Below are 16,724 nucleotides of genomic sequence, written 5' to 3'. Positions count from 1 at the left end.
GAATAAAGTAAAGGAGGGTGAAGTTCTGGGTGGATGGACAACTGCTCCCGAAAAAAGTGCATACCTAGGACAATCGAATTACCTGTTCGATAATGGTGAAGAAAAGAGTCAAGCAGCGCAGATAAAAATCATCCGCCAGAAAGCCAAGCAGCCTTGACTTCAAAATAAAACACCAGTGTGATCATAACGACAACAATCCTTTACGTTCACATTACGAGTATCTGTTAAACTATCAAAACAAATTTAAGCTCATTCTGGGGTTTCGACTAAACGGTTTGGAGAGGCGAATTTAGAGAAAGCGAGCAGGAACGATTTATGCTGAAAACGGAATAGGATGTGTCTCGTGTGGTCGTGCCTCGGAGCTTTGGCGTGTCGTCGATGACAGCTAACAGGCTAACAAGCTAACTCGCCAATCAAGTCGCTGTCAGCCCAAGCGGTGACGTCGTCGACGATCGAGTCCGGAACGCCGACCACCGTCGTCCCCCCCCCCCCGTTCGCTTTCCACGTATTTTGTCAACCTTTTTTCACCCCTCAAATCGTTTGACTTTTCCATCCGCGGGAGAACGATTCAAAGAATGTCCTTCTGCTTGTTTTGGTTCGGACATGGCGTAGCTTTCTCTTCCTTGTTCTCATTCCTTCGTTGTCTTCTTCCTTCTTCTCACGGCGGAACGCTGTTTGAGTTTAGGGGGGGACAGGGGGACGACGACGACCGCGACGGCGGCGGTCCCCACGGGGCAAAAGCGTCCGAAGAAGGTTGCCTTGCGAGCGGACTCTGCGGCAGACATGTTGTCGACGCTTGCCTTCCTTCCGAGCTAGTTAGCAGAAATGTCGGCGCAGTAAAGGACGAACCTGGACCGAGCTGGACGTACCTGGACGGACGACAGTCTGGCTCGGTGTGCTGGTCCTGCCTGAGACTAGTCGTCGCGGCCAACTTAAGATTTGTTAGCCTGTTCCCCTTCAAAAATAAACAAACAAAGAAATAGACAAAACATTCACTTGCTGACCATCTCAGGCAGTGGCCGTTTTTGACCCGAGGTACCCGAAGTTGGATGTTTGGGTTTGAACGACCTGCAAGATGACATCCAGCACGCCAGCAGACATGGTGAGCTTTATTTCTCATAAAAAACACACACACACACAAGGGTTTGCATGATTACACTCTCTAACCTAAAGTGTTAAACGTGTTTTCATCACTCAACTGAACATTAAACATCAACCACAATAAAACAAATCATCCAAAATGAAATAATAAATGATTACAGTACACATTCCTACATTCCAGACCGCAATAAGTGAAATGCGCGATAGACAAATATCCTATTTAAATACTGTACACCCTAAGCATGCTTTTAAAGCATGTACGGCACTTACACTTTTCAAAGCTTTTTAAAACTCATTTAAATGCATATATCGAGAGAGGGAGCAAGAGCAATGGATAACACAAAAATTGGACAACAGTATTTTAAAATGTAATAAACACATCTGCGGTTTCACGGGGCCACAAACCTTAATTGCGATATAGCGGGGATTACTATACCTCTTCAAAGAAATAATTACTAAATAAGTAACGAAAGAAATAAAATATGATTTTCTAATTCAATCTATTCAAGATAAGCTGTCAGGGCATTGAATTGATTGCAACTGGACTGTTCTATTTCTCTTAGGTGTTTCGCCAGGCTGCATCAATTCATTCAATAAGGCTTCGTTAGGACGCACTAGCAAGGGTTTGTGTGGAAAACTCAACTATTTATGCTCCATTTCAGGGGCAGGCCCACACCACGTATGGAATCATTCTTTTGGATTGCAAAAAAGGGGGAAAGCCATTAGGCCACCTGGCCAAGAGGCCATTGTCTGTCCACAAGGATCGGTCGGTGTTAGCTCCCTCATTTGCTATTCCATTCAGTTGTAAAGTGCTCGTGGAGTTACCTAACGGTCAAGGAGGCCGTTCATTCATACTGTGAATGGCAACAGGTGGACAGGTTTATTGTACCTTTTGATATCCAATGGAAGAGCATTAAATTGTTCTGTCTATAGCTATATGCCGCACATAGATGGAACAAACAATATATATTTCTGATTTAATAAAAAGGGAGTTGAGTGAATTAGCGGCACGATTTCTTGCCATGATGTCGCAGTGCGGCCTTCCGCTTCGCCGCCCTCGCATCGCCGCGACTGCGTCCATTCGGGTCGGCCTCTTTGAGCGGCGCGGTCTCTATTGGGTCAACTCACGCGCTCCTGCGGGTTGAAGCTGATCTTCGGGAAAAACAGAGGGTCCATTAAGCCGCGGGGAGGAAGCTAAGTGGCAAGGCGACTGCGACGTACGCACACACGCGCATACACACCCAACGCACACTTACAGTAGGTGCACACACAACTCCAGTGTCTAAAAATAGCACGACATCATGGATTATGGCTATAATCACGTGTCTTATTCCTGACCTCTAAAGTACAAGATGAATCCTCAAAGGCGTTCGTGTGTTCTGTGCGTTGTAACGGCAGCTAACAGGAAACGCCAATGTGTCTTTGATGTGTTGACTCATTGTACGAACTGAGTTGCGTGTCTTGATATTTAGGTGTGGATTTAAGGTTTGGATTCAATTTTATGGAGGGAGTTGTGTGCCTTTTGATTTGAATGTGGTACAAAGGCAGTTGTGCGTCGTTGATCTTTTGGCTTAAGGCAATTGACTTCAAGGCAGTTGTCTTTCTCTGTTGTTTTAACTCATGTTACAATGGGAGTTGTGCGTCTTTGGATTTTTGACTGGCCCCCTCGCAGACTTTGATTGACACATTTCTGGGAGAGTGAAAAGAACCCGACACGAGTGGGACTTAACCAGAAGGGTGGAGCGGGTCGCTGAATGTGTGCGTGTGTTTTCATGGCCACGCTGACATGCGCGTGACATCATCTCAACCCCGCCCAAGGGTTCATGTGCTGTCACGCGTGTGAAGTCCCACATTGACGGACAAGTACACTACACACAGTCATTGTTTGATTGCGCAACCGATTGTGTACTCTTGATCGCGTGTGATGAATAATGACATCCTGTAGTTGGACCCTTCCTCTTCACACGTCTACCAACGCTCCTGCTGTCCCTTTGGCATTCCGATTGTAACAGAACCAGCAACTTGTGGGTCTTTGTGTGTGCGTGTGTTTTTAAGTGGAAAATCTCTTGAGTGAGTGTTGGCAGGTTGTACCTCACTCGGGCGGGTCCAAAGAATGTCTGACTTGTTCATCTTTTTGGGTGGTGGGGGGGGGAGATCTGTTTTGAGAGGAAACCTGTGGTCTCCTTTCTCCATTATTCTCACTGACCTTCCTGGATGTGCAAAAACACATTTATTGTATTTGTGTAGCGACGAGCACGGAGAATAACGGGTAATATTCATGGTGCACCATCACTGTGAGAGTCTGAACAAGTGTGTGTGTGTGTGTGTGTGTGTTTGAGAGAATTTTGTGCACGTGCTGTGTGTCTATGTTTGTATGAAAGTGTGTTCGCGTGTATATCTTTTGTGTGTGTGTTCCCGAGAGTGTGTGTATTGGTGTTTATGCGTGTGTGTGAGAGAGTCTTCCTGTGTGTGCGTGCGCACATGCCTGTATGCCATCTGGTAAATTCCAGCACAGAGGACATTTTTGCTTGCCTGCAGTCGCGCTCTCTCACACACACACACACACACACAGACACACTCTCCCACGCACACATGGTGAGCTATGTCCTTAAAAATCAGCGTTGTGGATGCAACTGTTGACTTGGGGCCGCTCTTCCTCCCTCATCTTCCTCACTCCTCTTTCTCACTCACGTGTGCGTTTGCCCTTTAAATGTCCGCTCGGACCCCAGCGTGTGCCTTTTGGTAGCGCTGAAAAACAAAACTATGTGCGAGTGTCGAAGGCTGCGATTCGTTTGAAGTAACCAAACATTAAACTCATCATCTAGTTTGGTCTGTACTGTCTTCAAACCCCAGCTGGCACACATTGTTTTCACGGTTTAATTAGTAATGTGGAATATTTACGTCATATTTCAAATTTACATAATATTCAAACCTGTGATGTAGCAAATGTATTGGTCTGAGAAAGACTCCTCATGAGGATGGTTGTGAACAGTGTTAAAGGTCAGTGGTGCTAATCCTGCCTCCAGGCCGTCTTGGGCTCGCCGCAGACTTCCTGCAGGAAAACGAGGAGGAAGGAGGCAGGGGAGGGTCTCCTGGGACCCGGTAGGATGGGGAGGCAGCAGGAAGTGACATCGATTGAGTGAGAAGGAAATTGTTTTTAGCATTTGAACCACCAGCTTTTGTAAGAAACAAAATACAATGTGTACTTTTCGCTTATCCAAGTGCATTACACGCTGTAAGTCACATTGTAGTGCTTTTTACCCGAGTACTTACGGTGGTGCGACTTCACAATAAGAGTACTATATGTAACGTTTGTTACATGTTGTGTTCAGTGACACTTTTGTTGCTACACAATCTCTTGTAGATGAGTAGATGCGGTGTTTTAAACATATTTTCTTAGGTAAATACTTAGTAGGTTTAAGTAAACGGCATCAAATAAAGAATATATGCACATTTACAATATTACAGGAAGTTTTGACATCTATGGTTTAGTTCTCCGATATTAAGGCTATATTGCACAGCCGTAGGGTGTCTGTCAGTGTGTGTGTGTGTGTGTGTGTGTGTGTGTGTGTGAAAGGGAGCGTGTGTATTAGTGTTTATGAATTTGTGTCAGTGTTGTGTGTTTCTCTGTTCTTTTTTCAAATTAGAGTTTCACCATAAGGTTAGGGATAGCTAAGGTTACGGTTTCAAACTGCAGCTATTGTTTTAAATTAGGGGTAGGGTTTCAAAGTGCGGTGTCAAGCCTATTAGGGATTCACTGCAAGATTAGGGTTTGAAAATCAGGTTGGGGTTTTCAAGGAAGGCAGATGCATGTCTACAGACACTACAGTACGTATAGTCAATGTGTCTTTAGAGTGCATGTCTCCAGGACACTACAACAGGAAGTCATTAGCGTCTCGCTCCACAGGAAGTGGTCACAGACTTTCACATCAGCCCATCTCATGGTTAATGCTTGACAAGGTCCAGCAGAGTACAGGAAGTGCGCTCGAAATTGATCTGAGGCTCATGCCCGGACTCACCAGTAGCAAACATCAATATTAGCTTTAGCTCACTGAGCAGCGGTCACGTTGTTCCGCCTTAGTGTGTCTGTGCACAATACACACACACACACACACACACACACAATGAAGCAGGAGGGTCAAGGTCCCGTGTTTTATACTTGTTACGTCAGTGGCTTGGCGGCGGTGTTGACATCCTCAGTGATGATGTCATCACAATTGGCCGCTGGGGGTGCGCAGGCGAGCATGCACGTGCTGTGTGTTTGCATTCACGCGTGAATGCGTGACGCCCTGCAGGAGTTGACTGTTGACTCATTATTAACAGTTCGTGAAAAAAGCTAACACTATAGGAGGTAACGCAAGTTAACACAAACTGACGCAAGCACAATGTTATCGGATCTCACACATGCTCATGGGAACTACCGCAACCTAACAAAATTTTGGAGGAGCTGACAGAAGCTACCACAAGCTAACACTATCTTATAGGAGCTAACACAAGCTCCTATATGCTAGCACAAGCTAACTTTAGTGCATAGGTGCTAATACAAGCTAATACTATCTTATTGGAGCTATCACAAGCTAACAAGCTCATAGGCGCTAACACAAGATAACAAGCTCATAGGAACTAATACAAACAACACAAACTCATAGGAATTAACGCAAGATAACACAACCACAAGCTCATAGGCGCTAACACAAGTTTAGTAGCTCATCAGAGACGTCACAAGCTAACTTGATCATACAAGAGAGCACAAGCTAACTATTTTATAGAAGACAACACAGGTTTATAGGAGCTGACACACGTGTATCAACAGTGCATAGAATCTAATAAAATTTTATGGGAGCTAACACAAGCAACTTGAAACATTCACTTCCCAGGCGCCTCCAGTAAACACGGTTGTGCCCCAGGCCTCAATCCTGGGTCCCCTCCTCTTCATCTCAAATTACATTCCCATTGATGATTTCTTCTGCGAATACATCCACTTGTACAAAATGACGAAAATACTCAGTTTTGCCATGAAAAAAATATATTTTCTAAAAAGGAATTCCCTCTCGTTGTTATTGTTGATTGTCTTTGTGTGTGCTTTCAGATTAACCTGCGACTCATCCTGGTCAGTGGGAAGACTAAAGAGTTTCTGTTCTCTCCCGACGACTCTGCGGCGGACATCGCCAAACACGTTTATGACAACTGGCCAATGGGTGAGCTGGTAACTCCGTCTTCATTACAATACTCCTTCAGTTGTCTTTTAAAGGCAAATTATGATATTTTGCGCAAATAATGATGTTTTTGAATTCACTGCAATAGCATTTGATGTGGCAAAAGTTGTCTAAAAAGTCAGAGGAAAGAAAGAAATGTGCATGTGCATGTTTGATGTTTGCAGACTGGGAGGAAGAGCAAGTCAGCAGTCCCAACATCCTCAGGCTCATCTACCAGGGACGCTTCCTGCACGGGAACGTGACGCTTGGAGGTACGCACACGCACGCGCGGACGCTCTCGCACTCTATCAGACACACACTCTCACACACTCACTCTCGCCAAAGCTCACTCTTGCACGCCTTCATTCTAGTACACTTTTCACACACTCACTCTCACACTCTTCCGAGCACACACAGTCTCCCTGACTCTTACACACTAACTCACTTTCATTCTCACTCTTCCACACACCCTCACTCACTCACTCTGTCACTCCTGGTCTCCTGTCTCTGTCACTCCCTGTCTCTCTCACACAGTCCCTCACTCACTCACTGACTCGCCACTCTCACACACACATCTTACTCTCTCAAACACTCTCACGCAGTCACATCCTCACACTTTTACACATTCAAACTCTCGCTCTCACACTCTCAGAAACAAAAACTCACACATACTTTCTTTCATACACACACACTCTCACATATTCTCATTGTCTCGAACGCTTTCACCCTCTCTCACATTTACTCTCACACTTACACAAACACTCTCACACTCAGGCACACACACACAGACACACTCACACTTTCACAAACAAATGGACACTTATACACACACACATTCTGTCACACTCTTTCAAACAAACACAAAGGCTCACACGGACACACATGTAAGCAAGCAAGCGCACACACACAGTGTTGTTGGAAAGCTCTTTGCTGTGTGGCGTGTGGTTTTTTTTTCCCGAGCAGCAGAACAGAGGAAGCTTAGTGCTCATGACAAGCGTCCTTTGAGCCAGACAGGAAGTGGCGCGGGGAAAAGAGAGCGCGAGTCGGGGACACGCAGTCCGGAGTTGACTTTGGGTGTCAGGGGCAGACGCTTCCTTTCTGACATTTATCCGGATCTGCACCAAAAAGTATTTATGAGTGCAATGACAAACAAAGAGTTTTCCTGTCAGGGTTTGCCTTAAATACAATGTTTTTTTGTTCATATGAAGAGTAAATATTACCTTTAAAAATAGTAGTTTACCATTAAATTATAATATTCCATTTTGCCTAAAAATATATTTTTCATGTAACTATATCAAAACAAAATGCAATATGTTGCCATTAAAACACTGTATAATATACCAACAGTAACCAAATAAATGCGTCACAACCACATTCATACCACACTCTCATTGGCCAACTCCCACATCACTCACCAAGCCGGGCCCTGTCTTTTAAAGCCACGCACATCCAAAGTCACAGCACAACAGACCTGTACAAGGTGAAGATGGCGACCCCAAGTGGACAAAAATAACACCTGCACCTCACGTGCAAATTATGTATTGGTGTCATGCAAAATAAATTTTTATGCATTTACTTGAATATTCCATGGGATGATTGGTAGAATAATCGATTCTAAAAAAAATTATTCGATAGCCCCAGCCTTAATAGGAAGTCTCATAAAGCTTTAAAATATATACAAAGAAGAAAAAAAAAAAAAATATATATATATATATATATATATATACAAAATTAAAAAAAATAAACAAAACATATATATATATATATATATATATATATATATATATATATATATATATATATATATATATATATATATATATATAGTTGCTACTTTGCAGATTTTCAGCAATAAATGAACTGCTGCAGTTAGGCAAAGCAATTTTTATATATGCCATTAAAACACTAGTAACAGGAGTTTTTAATTTGTTCTCAAAAATGTAATAGTTTGCCCTGAAAACAGTACACTCTATTTGGTCATTAATACTCAATTTTGCTTCGATTTTAGTATTTACAAATTAGAACACTGTTCAGCCACAATATTACAATTTTCCGTTGAAAGACACAAAAATGCTCTATTTTTTTTAATTTATGAAAACACTTTGTTGGTGTTAACCATGTTTGTGTTTGTGACTGCATGGCAGGCCTGAAGCTTCCTCTGGGCAAGACCACCGTCATGCACTTAGTGGCCAGGGAGACGCTGCCTGAGCCCAACTCCCAAGGTAAACAACTGCATATTAGTCATTTATTTAACCATAAAACTATTTACACATAAAACAATTATATTGGTAATGATGTACATAGAAAACATCATATTAGTCATTTTGTTTCCAAATCTATGGTTTTAATCCACTTTTTTAGAGGAAGAAATCCAAGGGTCCTGTTGATGCATTCATTCAAAATCAAGAAAAGTGATCAAAACTTAATCAAATGTAATTAGTTATATTACTTTGGGTAAAGTAATTGTAATAAATACACTACAATTACATTTGCAACAGTAGCCTGTATTTGTAACCAACTACATTTCCAAAGTCATCTTCCCAACACTATCCGTGGCCCACATATATTTCATAAATTTTCTTCCGCTTATCCGAGGTCGTATTATATTAATATGTGTCACCCGTTGAGAATCACGGGTTTAAAGTGTTTCCATACTATATTGACAAGTGGGTTTCTGTGTTCAGGTCAGAGGAACCGGGAGAAGAGCGGGGAGAGTAACTGCTGTGTCATCCTGTAAATGGAACCCTTTAAAACCTCCAATTTGTCATCCGGACCCCCCGACCACCACCCTGCCTTATTGGGTCCGTCCCCACTATCTCGTGACAACAACACATCTACATTGGGCCGCTAAACTGAAGTTTGGAGTTTGTTTTGTTGTTTCTTTTTTCTTTTTCTTTTCCTCAACACTGTAAGCCTACACACACACACATTGTGTAACTGGCTGGGAGCTGGTTGCCACGGTGATGCCTTGTTTTTCTTTTTTAATTCTAACAAGTGCACTAATATACCAAGACACACACGCGCACACACTGGTGGCCATCTTGTTGCCAAGAAGAAGAGACGCTCCACAACAGTGTTGTCCTCAATTTGGTCTTTTCTCTTTGTGAATATTCATATTTTTCTTCTAATTATCATGAATTATTAATGACATCCATTTTGCACAACACAAGTGTGTGCTACTTAGGCACATTCGATAACAACCGTACGTATAAGTGTATGTATGTATGTTATTTGTATTTAAGAGTTGTTCTGCATGTACTGTATGTGTGCTTCGCTTCTGGCCTCATGATTGACAGATTTATTTGATGTGCGCTTGTTTTTTTTGTTTTTGTTTTTTTTTATTATTATTGTGAATTGATCAACATGATCATTTATTGCAATCACGTGTACATGAAATCAACATTTTCAATTATAAATAGCTCCCCCCACACACACCTGTAAACTAAATAAAGCTTATTGAAGTCTCATATGACTGATGACTTGATTTGCTGATCTCAGTTCAGATTTTAAAGGCGTGTAAACCTCGTGGCATTTATTGTGTTGGTTAAGTATGAACTCATCATATGTGTGTGTGTGTGTGTGTGTGTGTCGTAAGATTTAACAGGCGATGTCATATCAGGTGTTTACAGTACATGTAATGATTACACACTATGTGCACGTCAACAATTTTCAATTCAGCAAGATGACTGATTACTGTAGCAACAGATATTAACTAGAAAGCAACAAGTTAGTCATTCAGTACAGTGAGAATAGATTAGTAACAGTATTATTTAAGTTGTCCCCGTTTTTTAAGTTGCCTATCCCTGAACTACTTGTTACTGTTGATTGAAGATACTAGTTACTAGATGGTCACTAGTTTTGATGTAAACTTTGTCGCTTCAGTAATTGCGTACTGTGAGAGTCAAATGTAGTTAACTTGAGTACAATAAGAGACGACTTAAGTTTCAGTAACTAGATAGTTACTAGTACTTAGTTATTGTGGACTGAAATCACTCGATACTGGTAACTAGTTAGTAAAGTCTGGTAACTAGACGGGGATACAGAACTTTGTCGTCACAGTGAATATGAGCAGGTGTGTGTGCTTGTTTCAAATGTCACCTAAACTGCTAAAATTTGCTTATGCTGCCACCCTTTGGTCAAAACATGTAACTGCAACATGGATAATACAATGTTTAACTTGGAGCAGACAAAGGTTGATTTTTGAAGGATGGTAAATGAGTGCGTGCTGCTGCAAAGCTTTTTGGCCTGTTAGTCGCATAATGTTAGCATTTTGTTAGCATTGTTTTTTTAGCATTCTGTCAACTACAGATATCATTCGAGCTTAGAACTAGTTTTCGCCGCGACAAGTTGAAAGTTTGTCACTTCACTATGGTGTGAATATTTCAAAACAAACTGTGTGTGTGTGCGTGTGTGTGTGTGTGTGTGGTGTGCGTGTGTGCGTGCGTGCGTGCGTGCGTGCGTGTCACCTGAGGCTCAATTAGTGAAGTTGCGAAAGCCCGGAGGGAGCACAGGTGGGAAAAACAAGCCACCGTCTCTGGAGTGACTCTCTGACACATTTGTTTGTCTCCTTTAATGACTCGCTTCTTCACCACAATATATATATATATATATATATATATATATATTTTTTTTTTTTTTTTTAAATAAATATTGTTGATGATATATCAAGTCAGCAGCAGCTGCTTATTAATCTTTAAAATAAGTATTTAAATTGCAATTGATTTATAATTCATTTAACTATAATATAATCAAAGAATTATTTAAATTCGGGGGGGGGAAATATAGTGTATGTCAACATATTTTTCTATATATTTTTCATTATTTACAAACAAAATCAATCCACCAATTTTGTTTGTGTGAAATAAATAAAAATTATTTACTGTATGTGTACAATTGTTTATTTTACAAATATATTTTTATTGTTATAACAAATTAATGATCCACTTATTCAACAAAATAAATACAAAATGTTCAATATACAAAACTGTAAGCATACAAAATATTTCAGTAATATTTTTAGTTTCCAATTTATAATAAATCAATTTACAAATGATTCAGTAAGTGTTTATTCGTGCACATTTCTCACAAATATTTGCATTTACATTTTTTACAAATTAACCCATTATTTCCCAAATATTCAATATACCGTTTATGTATAGAAATATTTAACAAATATTTTTAGTTTTCAATTTACAATAAGGCGGCACAGTGAACGACTGGTTAGCACATCTGCCTCGCAGTTCCGAGGAACCGGGTTCAAATCCAAATTAATTGAAGACTCTAAATTGCCTGTACGTGTGAATGGTTGTTTGTGCCCTGTGATTGGCTGACATTTCTATGACATTTATCTATCCAAACAACAAAGGTTCAACAGTTATCATTTGTGAATTTGAGTTATAAAAATACACATTTTCATATCTGTTTGAATATAAATGTAACAAGTTTCAATACATTTTCTTAGGAGACTATAATACAACCAAAATAAAAAAAATATAATGAACTAAAACACTAGATGGTCACTTCATTAGGTACGCCATCCAAACATGAATCATTTTCACTTCTGATGAAAGATGTTTATTATGGTGCCTGCCGTTTCTAATATTAGTGTTTGGAGCGTGTCACAATATTACTAACAGCTCACAGTGCACTTGCAAATCTCTCTGGGAAAGCTAATTATTAATGATAACTCCTAATAATAAGTCCCGTGGCATCACAGGCAAGTTTGCCGTCTCGGGTGACCTTTTAAGTGAATTGACAGCATTAAGTGTCACAATTACAATAAACACTTTGGGCCATTCCACTGAATCGCTGCCATTTGAGTCCCCAGGAAATAAAAGTGTGTAAATGCACAATAAAATTAAGTGTAATTTTTACTAAGTAAAATGTCCTGCACATTGATCGGATTTCATATTTAATAACTACAATTTACAAGATGAATTTAAACTACCTTGAACACGAGAGGAAAAAAACAAATAATAATAATAATTTAAATCCTTTAGAATTTCTTTTTTTTTTTTTTTTACAATATTGTGTTACTCCTTATGACAACTATACCTTGAGTTTATTATATTTAAAAAGAACAATTTAGTTTAAATTGACATTTTGGTCATATCAATGGGTTTTTACTCAGTAAACACATTGCCCCCTCTGAAAAATGTGGAATATTCCGCAAGTCACATGGTCCACAGGAAGTCATTCAATTCCTCTGCAGGCCAAAAGTAAGTTCACTTATTTATTTTTCTGTATTGATTATATTTTAAGTATGACTGGGATTGTTAAACTCTTATCACAGTCCTGTTACCTAAAATATTTTTGGAATGTAATTGGTTCATTTTTAAAATAGTTTTTTTTGTTTTTGTTGAATTGTTGTAATGTCCTTTGTGTCAACAAGCTATTAGCATAAATGCTATATGGCTATATTTCATGCAATGTACTTTTAAAAACAAAATAAGTTGCCTGAGTTTAGCCAGTATACATTTTGAGTGTGTGTATGATCAGACTTTGAGTTGAAAAACGACAGAAATGTGAGATTATTTTGGGAGCGTTACAAGAGGCAAATGGCACCAATTTGTTTTTTTACACATTGTGACGGTAGCATGTATCAGATTTTAAGTTTCGTTCAACAATGTGCGTCAATGACAAATTGAGTAACTACACACAAGCGTATTTGAAGTGCCTTGTGAGCATCAGTCATTACTTGTTTCACCAGAATGAGTTTTTTTTTGTTTGTTGGGATGTTAATTAGTAAACGTTACCATGTGCCCATCGCTAATTCAGCAGCAATCCGTCACTGAAAGTGGCGCGCTTTGTCTTTCAGAATAAGGGCATAATACAACAAGTATGTTAACTGTGCAAATGCTGCTAACTTAACAGCATTCTTCATAGATATCATTTGTAAGTGTGCTCATTTGATTATTGTTGTTGTTGTTTATCTTGTATTTGGGTTCACTTACCAGTCTGTATTTGGATATAATTTCTCGCTTAAACCCCCAACACACAAATGAACGCAGTAGCACACACTCGGAAGTGCGACGCCCCAAAGCATATTTATTTTTATTTTGTGGTTCTTTGTATTTATATTTTAAAAGAAAAATGTTATTTACATCCTCCTGATATATTTGCTTTGGATTCATGTTTTGTCTTATTCAACCATTTGATTTATGTCAAAATGAAAATTTATTTCAGTTTGTATTTTTGTTGGTTGTTTTAGCAGAAAATGACGTGTCTTTTCAAATATTGCAGTATTATCGCATGTGGCCTGAGTCAACTCGATGAAGGGACCTTTGACTTATTGAAAAAAATGTTTCACAGCCCTTTAGGGTTTGTATTTGAGGACCCTTGCCCTCAGACTGACCGAACTGCAACACTAACCCTCGTTCAAAGCCTATACTCACCTATCGCTGTAGATGGGAATCAAAAACCGGTTCATTTCTAGAACCCCTTCCCAATAATTCAATTCCTAGGAATCATTTGTTAGCTCGCCTGAAGACTCCGCGATATATAATAAATTAATAAAGTTGAGTTGAGAATTTCCCAAGGTGCGCTGATATCTTGAAAGGTACGCAAAAAACTGCATTGTGTTTTTTGGTTTCTTGACATACTTTAATCGTGTCACGGTCCTGAAAAAGCACAATGAAATGACGAGGTTCCTGCCGCTCGACCAGGTGAGGATGACGCACCGCTTCATGTTGTCGCTGATCCTGAGCTTCTGGCTGCTGGTGGCGGTGGCCACGGGCCTGCTGACCCGACTGTCCTTCTGCAAGTCGGTGGTGATCAACAGCTACTTCTGCGACCACGGCCAGATCTACCGGCTGGCCTGCAACAGCCACTACCCCAACTACGTGGTGAGCTGCGTGTACCCGGCGGTGATCTTCTGGCTGCCGCTGGCCTTCATCCTGCTCAGCTACGCGGCCATCGGCTGCACCCTGGCCAAGGTGGCCGCCGTCCGGGACCGCCTCAAGGCCTTCCGCACCTCCGTCGCCCACCTCTCGCTGGTGGCCATCTACTTCATCCCGCTGCTCATCACCTTCACGCTGATGGAGAACATCCACCCGGACGGCCGCATCGTCATCCTGTCGCTCACCTCCGTCTTCCCGCCCGTGCTCAACCCCGTCATATACACGCTGCAGACGCAAGAGATTAAAGAGTCGCTGAGCAGGCTCATCAGGAGCACCCGACACAGCAAACACGTCAGACCCTCAAAAGTTGTGGACGGTGCTCCAATAGGACGTGCAGTCACAACTCCACTTACGAGCGACCCGACTCACGAGTTTTCCGAGATGCGCAGCGTCGCTCGGCCGATTCTTTGCGATACGCGCGCTACACGGCGGCGACTCAACTCAATTTGGGAGAAAGTGAACAACTCTTCGAAAAAGAAGCTTGAAGCTGTTTATTGCCACTCCCAGTTAAAATACACTGTCAAACAAAACAAAAATAGAGATTTACACATTGTGTGTTTAATGCCTGAAAGTCCGCTAGCTTAATGCTAACACACAATGAAAAAAGCCATAGAAGGGCTAACGTGGATGCTGCGGTAGTTATAATGCTTCAAGTTTAAGCAATGCATATTTGAACACAAATGGTAGCAACACTTGTAGACAGACAACATAATATTCACAGGCATTTATTCTTTATCCTCTGTGAAGAATGACTAATATTACTGCATCTTACTGAGCAGTTGTGTGAGCATCTTCTTTGTTTATATCTGGATGTATATTACTACTGCATGAATTCCAGAAATGATCCAGTTTAAACATTTGTTGTTGGTACATTGAACATGTATCTACACTGATAACATTAAATCAGATTTGTTGATTGTGTTTGTGGTATGTTCAGACATACGTACATATCTGTCCGATCTTCATTTAATCTTCTACTCGAAGTGTTTTCAGGGTTAGAAGGTGCACAACCAAGTATGGTTCAGACCTGGTCCAGATTACGCATTTATACACAGTGAGCATTTTTTCGACATTGATCATTTTGATTGTGTTTGCAGGCTCTGAAGGTCTCGCGTAAAATCAAATTGAATACAGACCTGATCCTCTGGTCAAGATCTATTGCCGGGTGGGTGTGATCTTAGGTGGACGTGGTCTTGCCCGTCCGCCGGCCCTGGCTTAAGTGTTCCTGCCGTGCCTTGTGGTAGTCGCGCATGCATTTTTTGAAGGCCCCCACGTGGCTCTGGCACGCTCGCCAGTCCTGATGCTCGGCCATGCAGTCCTGCAGCGCCTCGTGCAGATCAGCGCAGCCCGTGCGTGAGATCATTTGCTCCACGGGGTCTTCGGCTTCTCCGTCGTCATCGCTGGCGCCCGGCATCTTCTTCGCGCTTCGGTCGTGAGGAGAGGGTGATGTCATTCTGTGCAGAAATGTCACATGTTGAATATTTCTTTCAGTTTAATAATGCCATTTATGTCTAACTTCCTCTTGTGTTAGTTATTTAATGTCATCCATGATTATATGGTTAACTGTTAACAATTTATCATACAATGTGTTCCAAATGTGGTGAACAATAACTGCCGAGGTGATTGATTGACGTAACTTGATTGATTGACTTTTAGAAGTCACCTTACGTCCGCCATTTGTTTGTTCGTTAAATGCATATTTCCTTACCTGTTATCTTTTCCCTGATTGGCTCCGTGTTTCCAGTAATCGAAGGGGAAAAAACATAAACACACAATCGTGAACCTTTAATAAGAATAACATACATTAAAAACCAGAAGAGAAAAAAAATGGATTATGGTTTACGGGTTACAGGGGGACACATTTAAGCGTAGGACCGGGTGTAACTGTCAAATCTTTCCTACGCACGTGTGTATACTCAGTAAAATGCTCACAATATCAAAATATGCAGTGTTGTGATTTCGGCTGTACATAATACGTTGATAATATATTTCATATTATTTTAGTTAAATAAAGGTGTTTTCTGGGTTGTCTTTGTGAAGAAACAAGTTCGAGACCTGGTGCAGCAGTCAACTAGTTCCCCTGAAGCACGGCCGCTTCCTTCAATGCGAATTACAATTTTACAGGTACTATACTGCAAACAAGAGTTAACAAGAGCTCATAATATAATAGAATTAGTTCAGTATGGAGAAGCCGAGGCTTTCTGAAGCATTGAATCACTCTTATTGGCCTAATATGATTCGCTGCTTTTAGCATTTGACGCACTCAAAAAGCGCGCCATCTGTTGGCTAAACCTGCGTATTGCTTTTCAAGGGAAAGCTTTTTTTCATGCCTTTCACGTGTCTCATTAGGTGTTCAATAAACACTATCTGTTCAATCATTGTATTCTTCCGTAGCTAAATGTTCTAAAGTGATTATTATATAGTTATATCGAGTGTTGCTACTATTGCATGTATGTTTGGTACGTAAGCAGTTTTCCTTTGAACATTTGTGCCTTTGTTGTAAAGCTCTTAGCTCTTCCACGGTGAGGTA

The 16,724-nt window shown here is 40.9% G+C and overlaps 3 protein-coding genes across 3 annotated transcripts; 2 read left to right on the top strand and 1 right to left on the bottom strand.

The window, feature by feature from the left end:
- Positions 1-372: 372 nt before the first annotated feature.
- Positions 373-9,763, top strand: ubl3a (ubiquitin-like 3a). Its single transcript, XM_061701934.1, has 5 exons — positions 373-1,102; positions 6,191-6,299; positions 6,482-6,568; positions 8,441-8,518; positions 8,981-9,763. The coding sequence occupies exons 1-5, from the start codon at positions 1,076-1,078 to the stop codon at positions 9,031-9,033; spliced, it is 354 nt and encodes a 117-aa protein (XP_061557918.1). The 5' UTR covers positions 373-1,075; the 3' UTR covers positions 9,034-9,763.
- Positions 9,764-12,450: 2,687 nt separating this feature from the next.
- On the top strand, positions 12,451-15,082 carry LOC133416383 (olfactory receptor 2A1/2A42-like). The gene is made up of 2 exons (XM_061703234.1): positions 12,451-12,627; positions 13,925-15,082. Exons 1-2 carry the CDS (start codon positions 12,451-12,453, stop codon positions 14,777-14,779), a joined length of 1,032 nt encoding a protein of 343 aa, XP_061559218.1. The 3' UTR covers positions 14,780-15,082.
- LOC133416294 (cytochrome c oxidase assembly factor 4 homolog, mitochondrial) lies at positions 13,838-16,058 on the bottom strand. Its single transcript, XM_061703104.1, has 3 exons — positions 15,903-16,058; positions 15,331-15,648; positions 13,838-14,419 (listed from the first exon to the last, which is right to left on the bottom strand). Exon 2 carries the CDS (start codon positions 15,645-15,647, stop codon positions 15,372-15,374), a length of 276 nt encoding a protein of 91 aa, XP_061559088.1. The 5' UTR covers position 15,648; positions 15,903-16,058; the 3' UTR covers positions 13,838-14,419; positions 15,331-15,371.
- Positions 16,059-16,724: the final 666 nt, after the last annotated feature.

This window comes from Phycodurus eques, chromosome 17 (genome assembly GCF_024500275.1).
Source record: "Phycodurus eques isolate BA_2022a chromosome 17, UOR_Pequ_1.1, whole genome shotgun sequence".
In the NCBI taxonomy this organism is placed as follows: domain Eukaryota; kingdom Metazoa; phylum Chordata; class Actinopteri; order Syngnathiformes; family Syngnathidae; genus Phycodurus; species Phycodurus eques.
This window is presented reverse-complemented; position numbering and strand designations above follow the sequence as displayed.

Bases quoted from the DNA above. Each gene is read 5' to 3' on its own strand.
- ubl3a (XM_061701934.1), top strand. From the start codon at position 1,076: ATGACATCCAGCACGCCAGCAGACATG. The intron at 6,300-6,481 runs GTGAGCTGGTAA...TGATGTTTGCAG, and splicing joins TTATGACAACTGGCCAATGG to ACTGGGAGGAAGAGCAAGTC. The intron at 6,569-8,440 runs GTACGCACACGC...ACTGCATGGCAG, and splicing joins CGGGAACGTGACGCTTGGAG to GCCTGAAGCTTCCTCTGGGC.
- LOC133416383 (XM_061703234.1), top strand. From the start codon at position 12,451: ATGTGGAATATTCCGCAAGTCACATGGTCCACAGGAAGTCATTCAATT. The intron at 12,628-13,924 runs TTTTTAAAATAG...GTCCTGAAAAAG, and splicing joins TTTGGAATGTAATTGGTTCA to CACAATGAAATGACGAGGTT.
- LOC133416294 (XM_061703104.1), bottom strand. From the start codon at position 15,647: ATGACATCACCCTCTCCTCACGACCGAAGCGCGAAGAAGATGCCGGGC.